Raw genomic sequence first — 22356 nt, 5'->3', positions numbered from 1 at the left:
ATCGGTCCTTTTCGGAAAGTTTTTCTGTTTCTGTTTTGGAGATTTCAGTTACGCAAAGTGGGTTAAATGATCACCTTTACATCCACAACGTTTCACTGCAAACTGAGATGGTGCTTCCAATGGCCAATTGAGTTAGCATGAAACTCGTCAATAAGACTTTACTGTATACCAACCTGATCATCAACCTGCTGAATCGGTTGCGTCATCATGTAGCTGGGCACCCATTGGGATCCGGGCACGGCATAACCTCCCACCTGGGGAGTACCGAAGCGTCCGTACGGCATACCGATGTGGGCACCCACGTTCACACCGATTCCATTCTGCTGTAGATTCGGATCGTACGTCATCTGGATGCCCTCGGCACCGTCACGCCAGGTTCGCGCATTCGGATCCGGGCTCTTGAAAGGATTCTTCTTCTTCGAGCCACCATCGGCGAACTTCACCAGCAGTGGTTCCTTGGCGCCCTGCAGCTGTGTACCGTTAAAGATCTGAATTATTTGCTCGCACTTCTCTCGCGATTCCATCCGGGCGAAGCCGACTCCTGTGGATGCGAAAAATTGAGTTATTATCGAAGCAGAAAGAACGAACGCGACGAACGAACTCACCCTTGGACTGTGCGTTTTGGTCGCGCAGAATTCTGGTCGAGATCACCTGGCCGTATTTGGATAGTAAGTTCTCTACATCCGTTTCCTTATAGTTAAGTGGTAGATTTGCAATATACAAATTGGTAGGATCCTGCTCCTGTTGCTGCTTCGCGTCGTGAGCGAACCAATTTCGGATTGTTCGCGGTATGGGTAAAATGGAAATTCGGAAAATTCGAAAAAGGGAAACACGGTTTGGCGTTAAGGTGTGTAGGAAAGAGAAGAAAGATAAAATTTTCATTAGTATAGCTTCTTCACTGTTCGCGCGGAGGCTAGCTAAGTTTGGGGGGATTCTTCCTGACCGAGCAGTTACAATTGGGTTTTTCGTTAGAAGATGGAGTGTTTCGATTTCGAAGGGCACAAACGATGAAATCCTTAGCGAGTTTTCATTGATCGGAAGGGACATTCTTGAAGACGATGAAGTTATCATTGCGTTTGTCTCCTAAGGGGAAAGGTTCTCTGTGAAAACACAACCAAACCTTTTAGGTTTTCGTGTGTGGCTTATGGTCGGAAATGAGACAAGAAGGCTAACAGAAAGTACGCGAAAAGAAGGCTGATTTTCCGAGTCCCGCGTGTTGCTTGGTCATTACTGGAGATTGGGATATGAATAATTTTTTTTGAGAGACAGAATTAGTGAGAGTCATGATTCGAATATAAATAACAAAATGTGAAAAAGACGACAGCTGTCCTGGCGAATTGAATCTCCTAGCACGGAAAATGGAAGCTACAGATCCCTTGGTTTACGCGTGGCTTGAGACTGAGCTAGCCCTAAACATAACTTACTTATGATATAGTATTGATTTGGTTGGCCGGCGCACTATTGTTTTTTATTATGATGGTAGTAGTGATACTAGTAAAAGTTATATAGTAATGGTAGTAAAACACGCGTTTACATATAATATACTCTATACATTACTAGCTTCTTCCAACTGAGAGGGGTTAACGCAATAAACTGACTATTTTAGCGAGAGTGAGATATTTGTTTGGTTAATACATTATATCGCTATTCGTTAGCTACTCCTGTACTGTTAGAGAACGGAGAAATTTCTAACTTCCTAGCACTATTATATGAATACTATATATACACAGAGAAAAGGATAACAAGCTAATACTACCTGAGCTACCTCCACTATTCTCGCTTATTAATACTTTTTATACACGTCTTTTTATAGATATTGTAGAAACAAGTAAACATTTGGCCAAGATCAAGTTCCTACTTCCTAACTACGGATGGATAGTTGAAAGAGGGATCTCAACAAAAACATGAACATTATTTATCATACTGCTGACCATTACCATTTTGTGCAATGTTTCAAAAAATCTTCATCTGATGTTCTCAACACCGTTTTTGCTTGCTTTGTTAGAAATATCTGTGTGTTGTATATATTTGCAATCTCGGTTAGTAAACTGATGCATATGATTAGTGTAGCTATTCGTTTAAATACAGCATCATGGGTTACGATTAACGTTAGCACTTGTGTGTACGTTGCATCCGTTTCTCTATTTTACATATGTACAAATGCCTAAGATGCACAATGAGACGAGGGAGGTAGAAAATCCGAAGGTAGTATTCGACATTAACGGCGAGTGAATCCAGGAATCATGGGAGGCCCTACCAACTAATCTGTTGATATAGATTGTAACATAAGGCCGGTTAAATCAGTTTCAAGGACGCATTTTGAGTTTGATTTGACAATCATTTTTCGATTGTCAATCTGAATTGACATCTAAATTGCAAACTATGCAAGAAATTGGGGATCAGGTTTTCAAATTGAGAGATCACTAAAAATTCTAATAACGAAAAGTAAGGAATTTCAAGCGCATTTTGCTCTTAAACAGGTGTGAAGATAACGAGTATCTCAACTGTAGTACGATGCAACACAATGGCTATTGATGATTTTTCGATGATGCCTAACGAATAGTTGATTGTCGCAGATCGTATTTTATCTTCACCGATCAAAGCTTCGATTTTCGTTCCGGTTGTTGTTTCTTGTATTTACTGAAGTAAATACTATGTCGAATACTATGTTTTATTTCATATTTTTTACTTATTGTTCGCACGGACACTTAGTTATCTTTTTTATTGTTGTTGCCTTGTTGTTTGCAGTGTTTTGTTATTTTTTGGATCTACAAAAATGTGTATTTTAGATTGGTGGTCAATTTTAATTATGAATTTGTTTTTCCGCAATGAAATTTATTCTAAGATCCTTGTAATGAGAATGAAGAACCAATCTAATGAGGATAAGAAACCGAGGCAACCCCAATCCGTCGAGATGACGCAGTCTGGTCTGCCATCGGATGCGACGGCCTCGCGCAAGCAAACCTGTGTTCCCCCGATTGCCCGGTTAGTTTGGAACATAGGAGACGATTCTTGATTTTGGTCTGACCGTGCGTTAACGAAGAAATAACAAAACACTGCAAACAACAAGGCAATAGCAACACAAAAGATAATTGAGTGCGAACAATAAAATTGCTATCTATTGCATTTCGGCTACGGTGGCGTTAATACTCAAGTACCGAAGATAGTCACGGTTAGGCTTCTTGCATAAATTATGCCATTATGTCATTTCACATTACTTCCTGACGTTACAGAAAAGCTCATTAAGCGGCTGAATTCAGAACAGAAATTTCTACTAACAGCAAAAAAATGCAAATAATAATGAAAAAACATTTTTTATACCCTTATTATTCATTTACCGCAACGTAAACAAATGCACCCTGGTAAAGTGTTCAGTTCCATTACATCAAGTAATGTGGTATCTATCGTCTTGACGATCACAGTGCGATGACTTGCAATATGCTTTAATCGTCAAATTATTCATCAGCAAAGAGTGAAGTGTTTTGTTGCACGCCGTTTGAATGTTGCAACAGTCCAAGTAGCTCGAATATATCGGTGACAGTGACGGTTTTCAGCAGTGAGTTTAAAACCAACTTCATAACGTCGAAATAATGCCGCATCCTGAAGTATAGGGCTCAGAATGTTGTGTCTGAGTGAAGTAAATGCACTTGACAAAAAAATAAAGGAACAGAGTGCGAAGTCGGAAATTTGAAGTAATTTTTGACAAGCTGTTACTTCGTAAAAAATCAACTAAAAATGTGCCTGCAAACATTAGAACTCACTCCAATATTTGCCAAATTACAGTGGATTTTGTAGAGCACCCTGTTCCTCTAATTTTTTTGTCAAGTGTAGAATACCATGTATATTACTCCCCGCTTTTTAATGTAGTGGTAAACGAAGAAAAAAAGCAAAAAAATAGTTTTAAGAACATCCGCGATGACAGTTGACAGTGTATTTAAAACTAGCTTCTTTGTATTGAGAGCAATATAGCGATGTAATATACCGTTCTGAATCATATTCCGGACAGCATCATATTTCGGACACTTTGATCTAATATCTTGAAATGCTTAATGCATTGATGATATAACTATAAATCATATCACAATTGCTTCTTTAGAGTAATCCCTTGATTTCACTATCATTTCATATGAGAACTTCATTTGAATTATAACATAATCGGCAAAAACCTGACAACACTACTAATTATTGTTTGTGTTTGACGTTCGCTTAGCGTGAACACGTAAAATTTACCGTAAAAATTACCGTTCATAAATATTTCAATTTCTCCCGTTTTTCATCAGTTCTCGTCATCGTTAACAGTTTACTGTGATTGCTTGGTAAGTGTTTTGCAGTTGGTTATACAATATAATCAAATGTAATGTAATTTTCGTCTAAAAAATTACAGAATAAAGTGTCCGAAATTTGAATTCAATTTGTCCGAAATTTGATTTAGTGTCCGAAGGTTGATTCTTATTCGCTTCATTTGAAAAACATTCTATTCGATGATTTTTCTATGTTTTCAAACAAATAAGTACCAAAGTAGAAAACTTAAAAGTATATTGAACTAATTTATTGAAAATATCAACCAAATAATACCTGTGCATAAAGTTTAGATTTGTTTTCTGCATCATATACCTTAAACGTCCGTAATATGAATCAGAACGGTATCTGGTATTCTATTTTTCGTTGGTGTCTGAGTCTTACACCGAAGGTTGCCAATGGTTTCAAAACAGTCATACTCACCATAACGTTGCACAATTCACACTTCGGCTTATCGACTCTAAGAATGATCAGAATCAATGAGGTACATATGAGGTGGAGCAGTAGGCCGAGTATATTTGTATTGGTAAACAAAATATGGTGTTGTCATTATTTGCATTCAATATGGAATGTATATGGAAGAGACGAAACAATATTTAAATAACTCACAATTTGATGATGTCATGAGCCAAAATGTTCATGAAATCTTGTGACTGATTGTTTTTCAATAGATGATAATTGTATTGTGACTTACTTCCATCATTTAAGGAGCAAAAACGTCCAAGGAACAGTCTTATTAGTCCACGCGAAAAGAAGAATTTTCAAAGAAATATTGCTTAATTGTAAACTATTTTTCTCAACTCACATACACCTGTACTAGGAGCCTTCAAAATATCATCATATTACCGCGAAAATAACGAAAATTTGTTTGTTTCTATGAAGGTGGGAGAGTGAAAATGACACACAAAAATACCACTTTTGTTCATCTTTTCCGACATAGTTTAACAAATATCCACTGCACACTGTCACATTATACGCATATTCGTTGGGTACTCCACGAAAATATCTGTTTTTAATTGATAAAAAACTTTCCGAAATAAGCATTTTAACATGGATGTGGAATGCAATTGAATATAAACACAAATATCGACGTCACAATGTGAAATGTAGCTATGGCAGCGCATGCTATCACGCACACTACGCTCGCAAATTCTGTCATCTGCTCCACCTAATAATCCTTCTCATTGGATCAGAATCATGAATCCACATTTTTGTGTAGGGTAACACGGGGTGAGTTGAACATACGGGGTGATTTGGACCAACCCATTATCTCAAAAAGTACGGCTCAACTTGGATGTTTTTTTATAATGTCATCTTCTTCAATTGTTGAACCATATGTAACTAACGTAAAAAAAACTTTGGTAAAATTCGACAGGTGGAAGGAAATGGTAACATGAACACAGCAAGCACTTTGATTGTCAAAAAATGTGAGTTTTCCGATCGCGGTTTTAAGGGTTTTCCCGCCGATCAAACAAACTTTTCGTGTATTGTGTAGTAAAGTTCTGTTCGCCTACAGAAGAGGAACAATTTGATGCAGCGAAACTGTGAGTTTGATAACAATGAATGAAATTAATTGCATTTAAATGTTTGCATGTTGTGTGGGGTGACATGGACACGTTTCTGTGGGGTGAATTGGTCCTACAGATTTGAGGTTTTTCTTTGATCTAATTGATTCCAGATGCCGGTGAATTACAAAAAGAAATGGGCAGACAATGTTGGAAGAAGGAGGAGCTTGAAAGAGCAACGTAGGCTATCAAGAACGGATTTTCTTTGACCAAGAATCGAAAGTGTTTGAAAATGCTCGAACAACAGTGAAAAAATCCATGCAGAATTCGAGATTGTCTCAATCCAATTTTTCTGGTCTGGAATCTGACCAAGACACCTGGTATCGAACCCCGAACACTGTTACTGACTGTATCATTATTCCAAAATACTTTACATAATCATAAGTATGTTTTTTTCGATGAAACACACACTGGACCAAATCACCCCACAGATGGTCCAAATCACCTCGCATCAAATTTTAATTTCCAAAAATCATCTCTTTTTTATCTGGTAGTTTAAAGCTTGATATAATGATTAAACATTATTGATTGAGAGAAAACAAGTGTAGCTTAGTATACAATGTAACATGTTTCATTTAGACCGTATTGGTTTGGAAATATTAGGCGATTTGTTTTGCAAAAAATTATCTGTGTCGAATTTCAGCTCAATCGGACATGATTTAGGCGTGCTTCAGAGCGTTCAAAGTTTTGATTTTTTTACCCTCGAAAATCCCCCAAAATAGGGATGATGGAGGCGGTACATGAAATCGGAGGTTTAAAAAACATTTGAACTATTGTACCGATTTAGATGATCGAGAACGTTTGCATTAAAAAAATGAGCAAAAATTGCAGATTTTTCATTGGTTTACCTTTACACGCACTGACGAAACTACCCATGCAGCATCAATCATAGTAACCCATGAGCCAGAAGAAAAAACAAGAAGTGGGTTATATCTGTGATATAACCGCAAGCTAAACGTAGGACTACCGTTGGCTCTGTAATCATTTATTTGAAATTGCATTTGAATCAATTCTAAATGAATGAATAAATGAATATTCTGAAATTTTTTCTTGTTGGTGTGTGGTTTTATGAGTATAAGTATGGAATTGTTATTAACATAAAATTCAACTCTTTCGAACTTGTTGGTGGTCCATAAACGAACCGATGGAATTTGAGTGGCCTTGTAAAAGCAACTGAAGATGTTTGATACATGATTCATTTTTGTTTTCATGCGAATAACACGAGATTTTTCATGATCACTCCATGCGCAGAATAGAAACTGAGGGCGCCACTTCACGGTGAAAACGAAATAAAGTCTATCTAACCTTGCATAAAATTCGCCATTTTACAATGTGGTATGTATATTTTGAAGAATGGCTTGGTATAAGTGTTGTAACATAATTTGTTTTTAACTAGATAAACGATGAGTAGCATGTGTTGCGTTAGAATGCTGCAAATCCTTCTTGTATCGGCCTTCCATTATCAATGATATAATCCAACTTAATATGATATCGATTTCATCACCATTATCCACAATATTCATAACCTGTATCCATTATCAAACTCAAAATTTTCGAATATTCTCAATGATTTTGGTCCAATCGCGTGTTGAAATCATCCTAAATATACAAAGCCCTAACTTTCTTACCATATACTGAAGACATTTAATGGTTGTAATGAATCTAAATAGAAATAAAATGAATAATCACGACCGAATCTTGCTTTTCAGTGCGTAGAATAAACAAACATCATCACTTTTGTGGTTCTGGACTCTAATGTAGGTGTCGCATGAGTTGATTCAGCTTTGCGTATATTCGCCAGTTGGTTGCATCATGGGAACACCAAGTCGAATGCGTAAATGCGAATATTCGTTCGCTTGGACGCATTCACACGCAAACAATTTTTCATGACTGTTCCATGCGAAAGCAGAACAGAAACTGATGCGAGTAAAAGTACTCACGCCTTGCATGTGTCCGCTATGGTTTCCCAAACACTAATGCAAGCGAGCAAAAGAAGTCGCAGCTTGCATGTATTCGCTATGACGGTTTCTCCAGGTGCCTAGATTTTGCGTCCGTGTTCGGGAATACATTGCGATAACCAATCATCATCAATGAGCAATGATGATTTCAATAGCTTGCTTTCAAAACAATTTTTAAGCCATTGAAACGATTTTTTGGACCAATAAATGACAATCATATAACTCGTTGACATTTTATCTTTCGGATGAAGTGATTATTATACCGCTCCATTCAGCCGGTAAAGAGGTATTAACGTGCAAAACCTTGCACTCTCTCGTTTTCGAAACATTGAACTTACACCCCGGTACAGAAATGAAAGACGTAGTACTACGTCAAAAATTGACAGCTCTGTCAGTCGAACTCTAACCGTGATAGCGAAAACAGTGAAGCTACTCCATTCAGATGTGTGCGCGTTCAAAGAACGGTACCCACCGCTTCGAAAACAGACATCGTTCGGCACTTTGTGGACGCCGGATACGCCCGTTCCGGCATCTACAACATCTTGGCACTATTGGACTACAATCAGAGCATCGAAAGAAAGCCCGGCTCCGGACGGCCGACGACCCTGAGCGACAAGAAGCTCTAAGGGATGCTGAAGAGGAAGATCGAGGGAAAAGTGGCTACATCGCTGCCTGCGCTTGGCCCGGAGGTCGGTGAAACCAGCCAAACAATGAAAAAGTACCTGGTGAACATGGACGAAATGTTCATCAAGAAATACCATAAGGGCGAAGACGCGGAGTTCTGACCGAAGCAGGCGTCGGTCCACTACTCGAAGCGATTGTTAGAGGAGATGGAACGGCTGAATATCGATGAGGTACCCAAGTCGGCGAATCCACCCAACGTCCCCCAGCTGCGTCCCATCGAGAATTTCTGGGCAGAGTTTTTTTTTGCAAGTAAGCTAATATAATTACCTACCATGGAAAATTTATCAAACTCAATTATCTGTCTTGGTTTTTTATATCACCATTCGAAAAAATTCCTATTTTTTAACGCAAACGTTATATCAAACTGAAGCTAATGAACTAATCTTGTTTGAAAAAAAATATAACAATGGATTTTGTTCTCGTAAGGCGTCGTGTACAAATTACGTACGCTAAAAATGAGGTGTTTAGACCACCTCCCCCCCACCCTTTGTAACAAAAAGTAACGCAAGACGAACCCCCTCCCTCTCATGTTACGTAACGCTAATTTGTACAAAAAGTCAATGTTGTTTGAAATTTTTTTAGCTTTTTTTAAGTAATGATAATATCAACGTAAAAAAATCAGATATCTGCCCAGGTCGAAATCAAATGTTTGGACGAAAGTTCTTTATATGCGAGAAGTGACTTCGGAAGAACTTTCGACAAGTTCATAGAATTTCGAGCAAACCGAGATGATAAATGAATGCTCACGTCTGTTGGGATTGGTGCTTTCAAACCATCTGGCGTTTAGCTGAGAAGATCATGAACTGGTAGAAATTGATGTTGATTTACACAAAAATAACTACTCCTTCGTTCAATGTGGCAGTTCCTGCCGTTACATTTCACTACCTGAAAAAGATCTTGGGATGTCTTTACGTGACGAGCAAACAACTCGACTTGATATTGTAATAATTCCCCTTCATCGATTTGGGAGTTTGCGGACTTAATAGGGAAAGTCGGGAAAGACGGACACCACTGTATTATTAATAAATTACATTTTTATTTTGAATTTCAACCTGTGACACTAACTGTGTACACTTAGTTGACTTTTTGTTAAATTTATTAATAAAAACAAAAAATAATCTACAGAGAGCAGCTCGATGTAAATTTTCGTCTGTAGAAGATAAGGTTTTCATTGTTATCGAGTGTGGAGGCGATCTGGCGTAGTGGTAACATCCATGACTCTCACGCTAAAGATCGCGAGTTCAATTCTCACTCCCGACATTCTTCCAAAAATGGAAAAAAAGTGACGAACCAGCCAAATGAGTTGAGAGTCACTATAATACAGATAAAAAAAATTGTAATCGAGTAATTTTTTGGGGTATTTTTCGCTACATGAGTGTTTTACCATCACTTCTCTTCCAATTTATCGAATCAGCGGTGAAGTTTTATCATTTTACTCCAGAAATATTTATGAAAACAAACTACTAATGAAGTCGGGTAAGACGGACACTCCACCGACTAAAGACGAACATTTCGTTTTTGAATCAAATTGATTATCTCCTCCTTCTTTGTTTAACAGATGCCCACTAACTACGTTTGCAAGTGCAACAAGATATCATGGGAGAATCAGTAGAGCGGTTTTTAAAACATAATCCGAATTTGTCATTCCGAATGCCGGAAGCTATTTTGGACATGGAAAAATGATACAAATTGCAAGCCTTTTAGGTGATTTCAGTCTAGCCTTTTTGCGATCGATGGATATGATCGCTAGGTTATTCCACAAATCAGCTAACGATTCCCCTGCATACTAAAAATGTTTTATTTCCAATTCCGGGGTTCTCGTCTGGTCCTCCATCCACATTAATTATGGTTACTGGCTTGATTATTCTTCGGTACCGAATAATCTCGAAGGCAGCTCGCACATACTTTGAAAATCGATCCCATGAGGAAATGCGTTCGAAGAACAGTGCCTTCCTGAACAAATTGCAACGCATATTGGAACACTGCATAGAACAACTTCAGCATGATCGAGGTGCCCTAGCTTTGTATTGCATCCTGCGATAACAGACGGTGTTTTCCAGCCATGACAAAATCATGATTCGGTAGATTAACGCAATATTCGAGATGCATTAAGCGGTGCCTGCTTACTGCCCATTACAACACGTGCTTTATCGTCTTGGCTCAGGAAACACACCTCTTTTGGTCTCAGAATCGAAGCTAGGGGCGCGTGAATTTATTCAGGAATAAAAATTGAATTTTTTTTTCGTAACGAATTTCGGGAATCTTACGTGTCACAATACGCGGAAAAGACTATTTTTAGGAATCCTGAGAAAGAAAACCTGTGAAGCTTATCGGACCGGCTATATAATAGGAGTACCGGTAAATTTCTTCGTTTTTTTTAAAAAAAAAAAAGTTTTATACTGCAAAAATGGTTACAAATTTAATAATCAAAGTATTGCCCATCGCTAGTCACAACTTTTCCCATCTTTCTGGCAATTCACGGATCCCTTTGCGGAAATAACCGGCCGGTTTGTCGGCTAACCACGAATCGATCCAATTTTTGACTTCATCAAAATTGGAGAAGTGACCAGGCCATGTTGCATCGATCGAAAAAGTAGTAATCGGACGGAGCAATGTCTAGAGAATACGGCGAGTTGGGTAGGACCTCCCATTTCAGCGTTTCCATGTTTATTTTGACCGGTTTCGCGACATGCGGCCGAGAATTGTATATATTATAATATCGCACGTACTCGCAGAAATCCTCCAAAAGTTTTTTTAAACTTTCTGAAGAACTTCCATTAACTGAAAGCGTAAAGAACATACAAAATATAGACATCCATACATATACAGTAAATAACGGGTGTTAAATAAAAAATGAGAATTTTTTCAATACCTTTCAGTAACTCAAATAAAGAGCGTAAAATTTTCTTTCTCCAAGAAAATTGCTCTTTGGGCTCCCTAGAAACAGTAGGCGTGTTTGGTTTTGCTAGTTTGAATTTAGTCAAAGCAAAGATGGCGTTGAAACAGCACGTGCTCCGCGAATGTATTGTACGGTTCTACGAAACGCATTTCCAGTAAGGAAAAAAGTTCACGGTGGCACATTTTAAGGAAGAAAATGTACTTGTCAGTACGGTATATCGTATCCTGGGTTCCCTGAACGTAGAGCGGAAGGTCGGAAGTGGTCGTCCGGTGACGATAATGACGAAGCAGAGGAAGACATCGTTCAAGAAGCTGTTTGACAACAAGGACGCAACCAACCTGCGTGATGCCGGTCGGAAATACGGCTGCTCCCACGTATTGATCCATCGGACCCTCAAGAGGGAAGGAATCGTCTGCAGGAAAAAGACGAGGTCGCCGGAGTACACGGAGAAGCAAATTGAGACGGTTAAATCACAGTGTCGGTGGATGACCAAAAAATACCACGGGACGTCTTTCGTTTTGGACGACGAAAGCTATTTTCCGCTGTCCAAAACGCATATTCCAGGAAATGATAATTACTACTCCAGCGACAAGTCATCCACACCGCCTGAAGTGAAATACAAGTTCAAGCACAAGTTGGAAAAAAAGGTTATGTTGTACATAGCCATTTCCGACCGGGGCATTTCAAAGTCTTGGTTTAAGCCGAGCGGTCTGGCAATCAACCAACAAATCTATCGAGAAGAGTGCCTCGATAAAATCCTGCTGCCGTTCCTGAACGAGCATCACGCGGATGGGAAGTACGTCTTCTGGCCGGACAAGGCGTCTTCCCATTACGCCAAGAAGACGCTGGCGTATCTTGAGGAGAAAAAGATACCGTTCGTGCCGAAAGATCGTAACCCAACAAACTTGCCCCAGTGCCGCCCAATAGAGGATTTTTTTGGCTCACTCAGTGCCCTAATGTATAGAAACAATTGGAGGGCCAAGGACACGAAGCAACTGACTACAAGAATCCGGAATTGTATCCGGAAAATGGACGTAAGTGCCGTACAACGTTCTTGTGAGAGCATCGCGACAAAGTTGCGTCGAACAGCAGACCACGGCCCTTACTCAAACATTCACTGACATTTTTTTGAAGAAAATACATTATGTTATTAATAAAAAATACTGAAATCGATGAAAACAAAAATTTTTTTTATATGTGATTGAAAAAATTCTCATTTTTTATTTAACACCCGTTACACAACTAACGTTACAACACACTGCATTACCTATTGTTTAAACACATGGCCAACTGAGTCGAAGTTCGATCAGAATATGTAAAAATGTATTCCTCTACGTGTATTCAAAAGATTGCCAAATGATGGCCCTACGTTTTCCAATTTTTGGGGGGCCCAAGCATAATTTCACAACAATTAACTTGTATTATCAAAAAAGAGTTGGAAACAAGTAACATAATAATACTTGTTTATAATATTATACCGTGTGGTTTCATGCTGCTGCCACTAATAAGTATTCCGTAGGCTTATTTTCAGTTTATCGATGTCAACATGGACCAGGCGAAACAATTGATCACAGACACAGCGAACAATGTTAATCACTCCATCCATCACATCAGCGAAGACGCGAATTGGCGACCATAGTAACGGAATTAATGTTTGTTCGTAAAGAGAAATCCATATAATTTTTATTGGACGTCTTGATTGATATTGCCATTTTATGGCTCGTACTTTCCGAAGTCCACCAGCTAAGCTTGCGAACTGTAGCTTAGAGAATGTTCCGCGTTTGGCTTCGAGATTTCGGACAAAAAACAACACCGGAAACGGAAGCAAAAACATAATAATGCACCACAATCAGTGGCTGTTACCCCCTGTTCCCCTCCATCACTACCTTTCACTAAATCTCACTCGTCGTCGTCTACAGAACTAAATTGCTTCTACACTATGATGATATAATCACAAAACGAATGGGATCAATATAAGGCTATGCGCTAGGAAGCAAGAACAGAAACCCTCTAAGAAAACGACGTACAGAAAATGTAAATTCCGAGACTATAATAATGGGTCTAGAAAGGCAATTAAACTTTCTGACTACAGTTTCCGTACTTGATTGGATTAAAAATTCATAAAATTATTATTCTCCTGCAGCGCTGCCGGCACTCGAGACAACTATCCACACGCTCACACTCACGACGCTCACACGACGCTTCCCTTGCTATCTGGAAAGCAGCAGCAGCAGATTTGTCGCTTTTTCCCACGCCATTATAACGGACAAGTCGGACAAGACACTAGAGGTTATATATAATAAATGTTTGGAGGTACGGAGTAAACTATATATGAATGGTTTGCTTCAAACGGTTTTTTTCGGTACGAAACTCTAGTTAAGGTTGGAGATGGGAACCGACAGACTCGACGCGGAAGCGTTTCTCTGTTCTTTTAGCTGGATGATGGTGGTTTTGGGATGGAGTAAAATGGCTTCAAAAGAGGAGACACTATGAAACGAAAGACTATGAGGGGGTGGTTAACGGGCACTGTTGGCTATGACTATGGACTAGAACGGTATTTTTTTTTCTGTGGACACTCTTTCAATCTTTCTATGGATAGTTTAAAATAAGGTAGAAACGCTCGAAAACAACAGAAAACCAAACTCGCTAGGAAACAACAGACTGAAAACAGAACGAGGCAATTGAACACAGAGTACAAGAGACACACTCTCTGGATCTCGCAAAAAGATTTGGGCGAAAGTTGGGCTCTATAAAACGGGATCACTAGATGGAAAACGACTGGGTGGTTATATATATGTGTGTGTAGATATTCTGCTCTAGAACTCTCTAAATTTTCTATAAACTAGTTATATTTGGGTAGTTCGAAAGAAGAGGGTTGTTGGTAGTAGTAAGGTTGATTGGAACGGTTGAGTGGACAGAGAGAAGTTGGGAGGAAGTTGAATAAACTAAATACAAATTACCACATGAACAATAGAGACGAATTTAAAATAAACTAAACGATTCGAGAGGGCGTTCTCGAGGAGTGTTTCAGAGTTAGTTAAGTGATTTGAGTGATTACTTGATTTCTTCGGTATATTGTTTTGGTGTGGTTCGTTTGAGTTAGTGAATGCGGTAAAAATTAAGTTTTGTGTTTGATATGAGGTGATTAGTTCTGTGCAACGTTTGTACAATCTGATAGAACATGCTTTGTTAGGGATTTTTTATCGATAAAAATGCCAGGAACTCGCAATTTTGGTATCCTTTTTTGCTGGTTAGAAAAACTTTGTTAGAATGAAGTGGTGCATATGTCTGAGGGGGGATCTGTTTGTAGGTTCAGAAATAGAAATGGATAGCTGAAGATCGATTCGTTGATTAATTTTATCTTAAGATACACACACTACGGACGATTGCTTTTCATAATTTGATATCCAAGCATACCAAGTTTACCGATAGTCTTATCAAAACCACTCATAAAATTTCTGGACAAAGGTGTATTTTGCTGTTTATTTAATACTAGCTGACCCGGCAAACTTCGTCCCGCCCACAATTTGTTTTTTTGTTATCAATACCTTCAAACATTGTCGTTTTCTTGTTATGAGCAAGTTCATGGGTCCAATCGCAGAACTGTTCATTGATTGATCTTCTATTCGACCCCGTTGAATTTACTTTTTACTATGAAATTCCTAGTATTTCTAACAAAACTCATCATTATAATATCAGATTATTTTCAGACACGGTTCTCGTTCAATTTTTCAACCACTTGCAAACAACATGTTTTTTCCGTTACATGGAATAAATGTTTTATACAGAAAATATGATAGAACAAAGACAGCCCTAAATCGGACAATTCCTTCCTCGAGTTCAACTCTTATCAACACATCAGGCAATCCATATTTTTTGTATATATAGATGAAGATATAGAAGTGCGTTTCATCACATTAAAATCCATTTCCAGTTCCGAACAAAGATCGATTTCGCTAGCGCAAACATCAAACGGACTAACAGCACTTGTCACTATGTGATTTTGACATATGGGAATTTGATTTTCCGAACTTTCCCGTTTTCCTTCAGAGTTTTCCGAAAATTTTCAATTGTCATGTTTGGTTGGAATATTTTTGGTTGAAATATGTGTAATATTTTTATGGGACCCCCTCTCCATTCCAGAGGAGGGAGGGGTGTCATACCATTACAGAAAAATTTCTCATACCCAAAAACCCTCACATCCCAAATTGTGCTTGATTAGTTTTCGAGTTATAGAGTCTAACCACCATAGAAACATTTGTTGCACCCTAAAACCTCCACATGCCAAATTTGGTTCCATTTGCTTGATTAACTCTCGAATAATGCGGCAATTTGAGTTTTATTTGTGTGGCAGCCCCCCTTAGAGAGGGGTGTGTAGAGTCTAACCACCATAGAAACATTTATTGCACCCTAAAACCTCCACATGCCAAATTTGGTTCCATTTGCTTGATTAATTCTCGAGTAATGCAGCAATTTGTGTTTCATTTGTATGGCAGCCCCCCTTAGAGAGGGGAGTGTAGAGTCTAATCACCATAGAAACACTTATGGCACCCTAAAACCTCCGCATGCCAAATTTAGTTCCATATGCTTGATTAATTCTCGAGTAATGCAGCAATTTGAGTTTTATTTGTGTGGTAGCCCCCCTTAGAGAGGGGTGTGTAGAGTCTAACCACCATAGAAACATTTATTGCACCCTTAAACCTCCACATGCCAAATTTGGTTTCATTTGCTTGATTAATTCTCGAGTAATGCAGAAATTTGAGTTTCATTTGTATGGCAGCCCCCCTTAGAGGGGAGTGGAGAGTCTAACCACCATAGAAACATTTATTGCACCCTAAAACCTCCACATGCCAACTTTGGTTCCATTTGCTTGATTAATTCTCGAGTAATGCAGCAAGTTGTGTTTAATTTGTATGGCAGCCCCCCCCCTTAGAGAGGGGGGGGGGGGGGGTGGAGAGACACACATTTAAATGAAAGCATATGAAAGCTTTTCGTATAGTTTGCCAAATACACGGCCCAGACAGAGAAAGATATATTTTCGTCCATGTTCTTATTTATCCTGTTGGAAAACACTTTCCAACTTCATTTTATGATGAGGTGTAATATTATCACGCTTCCGTATATCAGCACTGGTAGCTATATGGATAGCGTGGACGTGTGAAATAGCTTTGCATTCCAGCCGGCCTTGGTTCGATCCCCATTGACGTCATCAGATGAACACAAATGAACACAAAATGGCATCTTTTCTGCCAAAGATGAAATGTTTTCTGTCAACGCTAGTTTGGGTGTAGAAAACACAACTTAAGTTCTGATGTGAAAGGAACCAGACATAAAAAATGCGACCAAAGCCTTCAAATTAAAAGTACGTCAGTAAAACATTCAATATCGATCCCGAAATGTTTTTTGTACAGTTGTGAAGAATAATATCATGTTATTGGGGCGAAACCTAGTTCGTTCCATTGTTTTGCACGAAAAACTAATTTATTTTTATGTATTTATTTATTTGAATAACAAAGTTAATTATTAGATTTTTCGAAGTAATACTTATCGTTAGTCACTACACCCAAAATTAATTTTTAGCACATTTTTTGACATCCTGATCTATAACAACAAATGAGCTTAAAAATAACGAAAAATTTGTTACCCTCCCATACTGGTACAGCATTTACTCAGACGAGAGGCGAGTTTGTGTATAATTTGTGTGCCATAGCAATATGAGAGAGCGAAACAAGAGACACGTTGCAAATAAGCACGCATTAACAATTTTCACGGTCCCCGTCTAGAAAAGCTTAGAGGTTCACGTTTATGCTCTCCTTTTTACTCTTAGAAAACGCTTTCCATGTATACTTTTAAGATACAACTTCGTTTTATGATGTGGTGTAACATTCTCTCGTAATTGTGCAACAGCATCAGTGCACAGTGGGAAATCGCTGGCCATCAGGCAAAAAAATTGTGTCAGCTGTTTTGAAATATGTTTCCTTTCTTGCTATCTAAACAAATCGCTAAATTTGAGCGCAATATCTTCACATCTGATTATTTTTATGACTTTTCAAAGCTCGGCATATTGAGGTTTTTTTTGACAATTTTTGAATGAAAGTATCACTTTGGAACGCTTCAATGATAGCTTGGATTTTTTTGGCGTCAAAGGAAAAGTATTTCGAAAAACTATATAAAACAAATCTCTTTCATTAGATATTGTAAAATTTGATCATAGTACGTGAAAAAAAATTATTCAAAAAGTGATTTTTTGTAGAAAACAAACATAAAAGTTAAAAACAATACATATTGAAAACATTTAGCCTTTTCCAATTGTTGAACAAGAAATTAGCTATCACAAAAAACTGATGAACAAAAGCCCGTTTGCAGGTTGCTTTTACTTCGTACTTGTTTGCAAACAGAAGTGAAGCACACAGTTGGTTGTATGAGGAAATAACAAAGAATATTCATAACAATTTCGCATCTCTTCAGTTTCGTTTGCAACGTTTTGTGATTCCAGTGTTATTGTTTCCACGTTTCGTTCAAAATAGATATCAGCTATATTTTGAAAATCAATCCATAATTTCGTTGAGTTATATTATGGGCTCTTCAATTATAGCGGAACCACACAATTCAAAGTCTAGTAAGTTGTTTATTCATGGTTTGATACATTGTAATGTCCTCTTTTAACCAAAGGAACCGGATTGGAAAGCCAACAAATCTATGAAACAATGAAGCATCGAAAATCACTAGACGAAATGAAAAAGCAGCGAAAGAGTATTTCCTGCTGATAATTATAATGAATTCCAAATTTCACTCATAACAAATTTCACTCATAAAAAATTTGCCAGATTCAAAATTTGGTCAGCATCCCGAAATTATGAAAATAAGGTAAATGATTTTGGTTTGTTCAGACGAAAATATGATCATGGGTTTGAGGGTTTATAAAACCCACCTTCTATTGATGTCAATCGCCCCTCATTTGAGCAAACTTTCAACCACCAGAATTATAACACTTATTATAATCATAACACTTACAAATATTGTAAACATCATGCTTGAACACCATTTGGATCAGATTTATGCATCTAAATCATGTAATCAATGCATCTCGATGAACTCAATTCTGATCATGGTTTGTTCAATACGCTGTTGGTTTGTCCACATTGTTACTATGACAGCCGCTTGGCGCGCTGCAGTTTGTTTATGATGTCTTTCGTGCGTAGCAGAAATAAAGTTTCTCTAAGTTGCGTGCTATTCACCTTTAAAATTTCCAGAAAAGGCAATGTTCTGAAGAAAGCCTAAATTATGAATGAATAAATATGATGACAGTGGACTCAAGCAATGCGAAATGCAACTTCTACTTGGAAATTCGAATTTCTTCATTCAAAAATAGTGATTTCTAAAACAAACCATAATCAGAGGTGCACAACCCATGATCATAATTTCGCTTTGAAGAAAATCACTAAAAAACATCAAAATTTGGATAATTTGAACGCCTTATGGTATTATTAGCAACTAGGGACTTGGGGCTTTTAACAAACCCAAACTTGATTATGTGCGATTTTCATTAAGAAAAATCTATTTGTATTTACTAGTTGTGTAAAAACACTCTAAATCGGACGAACCAAAATTCTTTACCCTACCATGTTATTTTCGCATTTAACGACACTTTTTCTGCTTGGCCAGGCTTTGTATGCAGTCGCCTACTGTGCAGTGGTTATTTTAACAGCGAAGTTGTGGAAATCGGTCTTATATTCCAGCCGGTATGGTTCGATCCCTGCTTCGGCATCGTCCGGACTTTTTTTTTGGGTATAATTCCAAGCTGTCGTTCCGTCTGAGAGAAAAGGGGGTCTGCTCCCATACTTACAAACATATTAAAACTCTTAAAAATGTGCTTTTATTTGTTCTTTTCACCCTTCAACACACGAAAATGGATCTTGTCTATCAAAGATGATATTTTTTCTGCAAATAAATCCAGCCAATTTTTGAAGCCCTGTTTTGAAGTAAAGCGTATTTCACTATAAGCGTTCTGCATCGGTCGAAACAAATGATAATCTGAAGGGCCAAGGTCTGGGTCTGAACTATATGGCGGGTGAACAAGAATTCCCCATCCGCTATTTTCCAAATAGTTTTTGACTCGAACATCAACTTGAGGCCGAGTGTTGTAATGTTTGAATATTATATTATTTGCTACACGACAAAGGCTATACGACCTAAGTATACAAATTTCGTATGCAACTTTTATTGAATTTTCTGCCAAATGATAAACATGTACTCAGACAACACTAGGAAACAAATATCATTCACTATCATTCAATATCATTACTGTCATAACAATAGTGAACCAAACAAATTTCCAATAAAATTGTACAACTACACATATACTTCTCATCGGGTTGTATTCTTTCCAAAGTAAACAGTTTTTGTTAATATTTTCCAACCTCGAGAATTGTTAGGCCGATTATTAGGTGAGTTGCAGTTCATTGTTTTCAAATGCTTCAGATTAGGGTAAATATCATTCACTTTTTTGCGACTGATGTGTTCAATATGCGAAATTTAATTACGCATACCGTTGTTCAACATGATACCCTTTTCCTTGTACTAAACGTTGCCTAAGTGAGCCATACGACGACGTCCCAGTTTCGTCTTGCTTTGCCACGGCGTCGTTGAGCAGCAATGCAAGAGTAGGCTATCCACTCATGTTCACAGCTCGAGGGGAAACGAAGCCGAAAGATGATGACGAGAAACAAGCAGAACAAGCGATGTTCGCTGCATTGAGTGTTGTACGAGAAAACTAGGCAAGGAATCGATTCAAACTTCAGAGAACATAATCATTTGAGGATTTACTTAAAAAAAAAACTATTGAAACAGTTGAAAAAAATTATGGCAATATAGTTTCCACTGCCCGTTAACCCCAAAAATACTGGTTGCTGCTGCGTTGTAAGCTCACTTCATTGCGCCTTTGGTAATGCAGAAATCAAAACAATATTTCTTGAGCAAGGAAAAAATATGTTTATACATTTTTATACAAAGGAAAAATTGAAAATTTGAATTTTTCATCGATTACACCATTTATGATCGCCATCAAAATGACTCTCAAATCAATACCGTACATTTTTTAGCAGTCCCGAAAAATTGGAATATTGCCAGATAACCTTAGAAGTCTTTGGATTAGCAAAATATTGAAAAAATATTTCAAGTGCGACGAAAATTTTTTTTGTTGGTTGCCACGGCCTTATAAAGGGTTTCCGCTATCTTCCTTCGTTGTTAATATTATCGCTGGTACATTAGTTGCTTGTTATTGACTGCGTTGGTAGGAAGGCACAAACTTCACAAGACAAATGTATGGAAAACTGGGAGTGCTTGTATTTTTTGTCAACTTAAATTATTTAATGATTAGGGAATAGTAGTGTTTTGCTTATCGATCGGTATAAAAACCATCGAGATCCGATAGCAGTAAAAATAGTTTTCAATGTTAAAACTATTCCATAAAAACGTGACATGTTCATTGATTTGGAACCCTTGCTGAAAGACGTAGTCCAACGTCAAGAGAATCAATCGAAAATTATTGCTTTAATTTCACTGAATCGTCATACATTTATTTTTTTTCGACATAAATTAGCCACCTTTTTTCGCCCCTAGGATGCACCATCGTGAAGCCGGATGGTTAAAAAATAGGTTTGTTTTTGTAGAATTTGCCGAATTTATTTTCTGTTGTGTTTTCTGTTCAAGAAACTCTAAATCGGTTGAGCGGTTTGAAAATTAAAAACTTTTAAAAACGGACAAAGTACCCAAAAAGCGGAATAAAAAATACGTTTGTAATTTTGTTCCGGAAAAATATAAATAAATGATGTTTGAAAGAATCACAATTTTTGGGAAGATTTTTTCTTCGTGGAATTGCTGAATAAGTATATTCCTCAAAGAGTTATGTCTAGTCGCATGCTTCTTGTTTATCCCTTGTATGTATATTAAAATGTATTGAATGACACTTTAGCATGTGTAAGGAAAACATCTTGTGGTTTCTCTTCTCTTCTCTCCACAAGCTCTCATTTCAACACTATTTTATACTATTGAAAAACTATTGAAAATATGATTTACTGTAATGCAATGGTTTGTTAGGGAGTGTTCAAATAGGTTTGTGCAAATTTCTCTTATATCCATCAGTAAATGAATGAACAATGTGCAATAAATGAATGCACAATATGCGTTCGATCTTGTTTATTGAAGCTTGAACTGGCCGTTTGTGTACGGATTGGCTCATTAGCACTTCGCTTATTCCGAGTAAATGCAAAATAATTTAATGTTGCTTCGAAAAATTGTTCAACGTCGCAAAATTCGTCTGTTTCTATCTCGATATTTCAGATTGACCCGTAGTTAAAACTTCCCCCCATATCATAGCCATACCACTAGCATGTGTGCTTGTCCTCAATGATTACTCCAAGATTTTTTTTTATATCTTCAATCTTATAATGATTTGTCTTAAGTGTAACAGAAATAAAGGGGAAAACAATTCGCAATCTCGCTTTTGCATCCGAGCTGCCATGTTCTGTCAACCATTTTTGAAACGTTGTTATGTAAAACTATCTGTCAACTAATAAGATTTCAAAGAGCATAGCACATGAGGTACGATAAACTCTTGAAGATTTTCACAATGATGGAAAATGGCACTACTCTACAATATGCTGCAAGGTTCGTGTGTGTTTCTGTGTGGATGAATTTTTCAGCAAATTTTGTTGTTACATGTACCGAGAAAGCCTACATGCCTACATCGAATCGAATCTTCAAAGAAATAAACATAAAAAACCTCGGTATAATGAAACGTGAAAATGGAAACAAAAGAATAACAAAATAAACCCAAGTGGAACAGAAAAACAAGTGAAAACAAAACAAAAACACCATAGGAACTTTTTGACAGAGTAATAAACGAGAGTGAAAGTAAACTAAACAGAGATAATTAGAATCAGAACTTTCA

The 22356-nt window shown here is 37.6% G+C and overlaps 1 protein-coding gene across 13 annotated transcripts in view; it reads right to left on the bottom strand.

Moving 5' to 3' along the window:
- Nucleotides 1-22356, bottom strand: part of LOC129769500 (protein alan shepard) — a 264807-nt gene that overhangs the window by 9635 nt on the left and 232816 nt on the right. For 8 of the 13 annotated variants that reach the window (XM_055771816.1, XM_055771807.1, XM_055771808.1 and 5 more), the window contains 2 exons: nt 606-750; nt 174-541 (listed from right to left, as the gene is read on the bottom strand). In XM_055771816.1, coding sequence (XP_055627791.1) covers nt 174-541; nt 606-750 — 513 coding nt within the window. The remainder of the gene's footprint in view (nt 1-173; nt 542-605; nt 751-22356) is intronic. The other 5 variants (XM_055771809.1, XM_055771819.1, XM_055771811.1 and 2 more) reach the window with 1 other exon arrangement.

This window comes from Toxorhynchites rutilus, chromosome 2, assembly GCF_029784135.1.
Source record: "Toxorhynchites rutilus septentrionalis strain SRP chromosome 2, ASM2978413v1, whole genome shotgun sequence".
NCBI classification, from domain to species: domain Eukaryota; kingdom Metazoa; phylum Arthropoda; class Insecta; order Diptera; family Culicidae; genus Toxorhynchites; species Toxorhynchites rutilus.
This window is presented reverse-complemented; position numbering and strand designations above follow the sequence as displayed.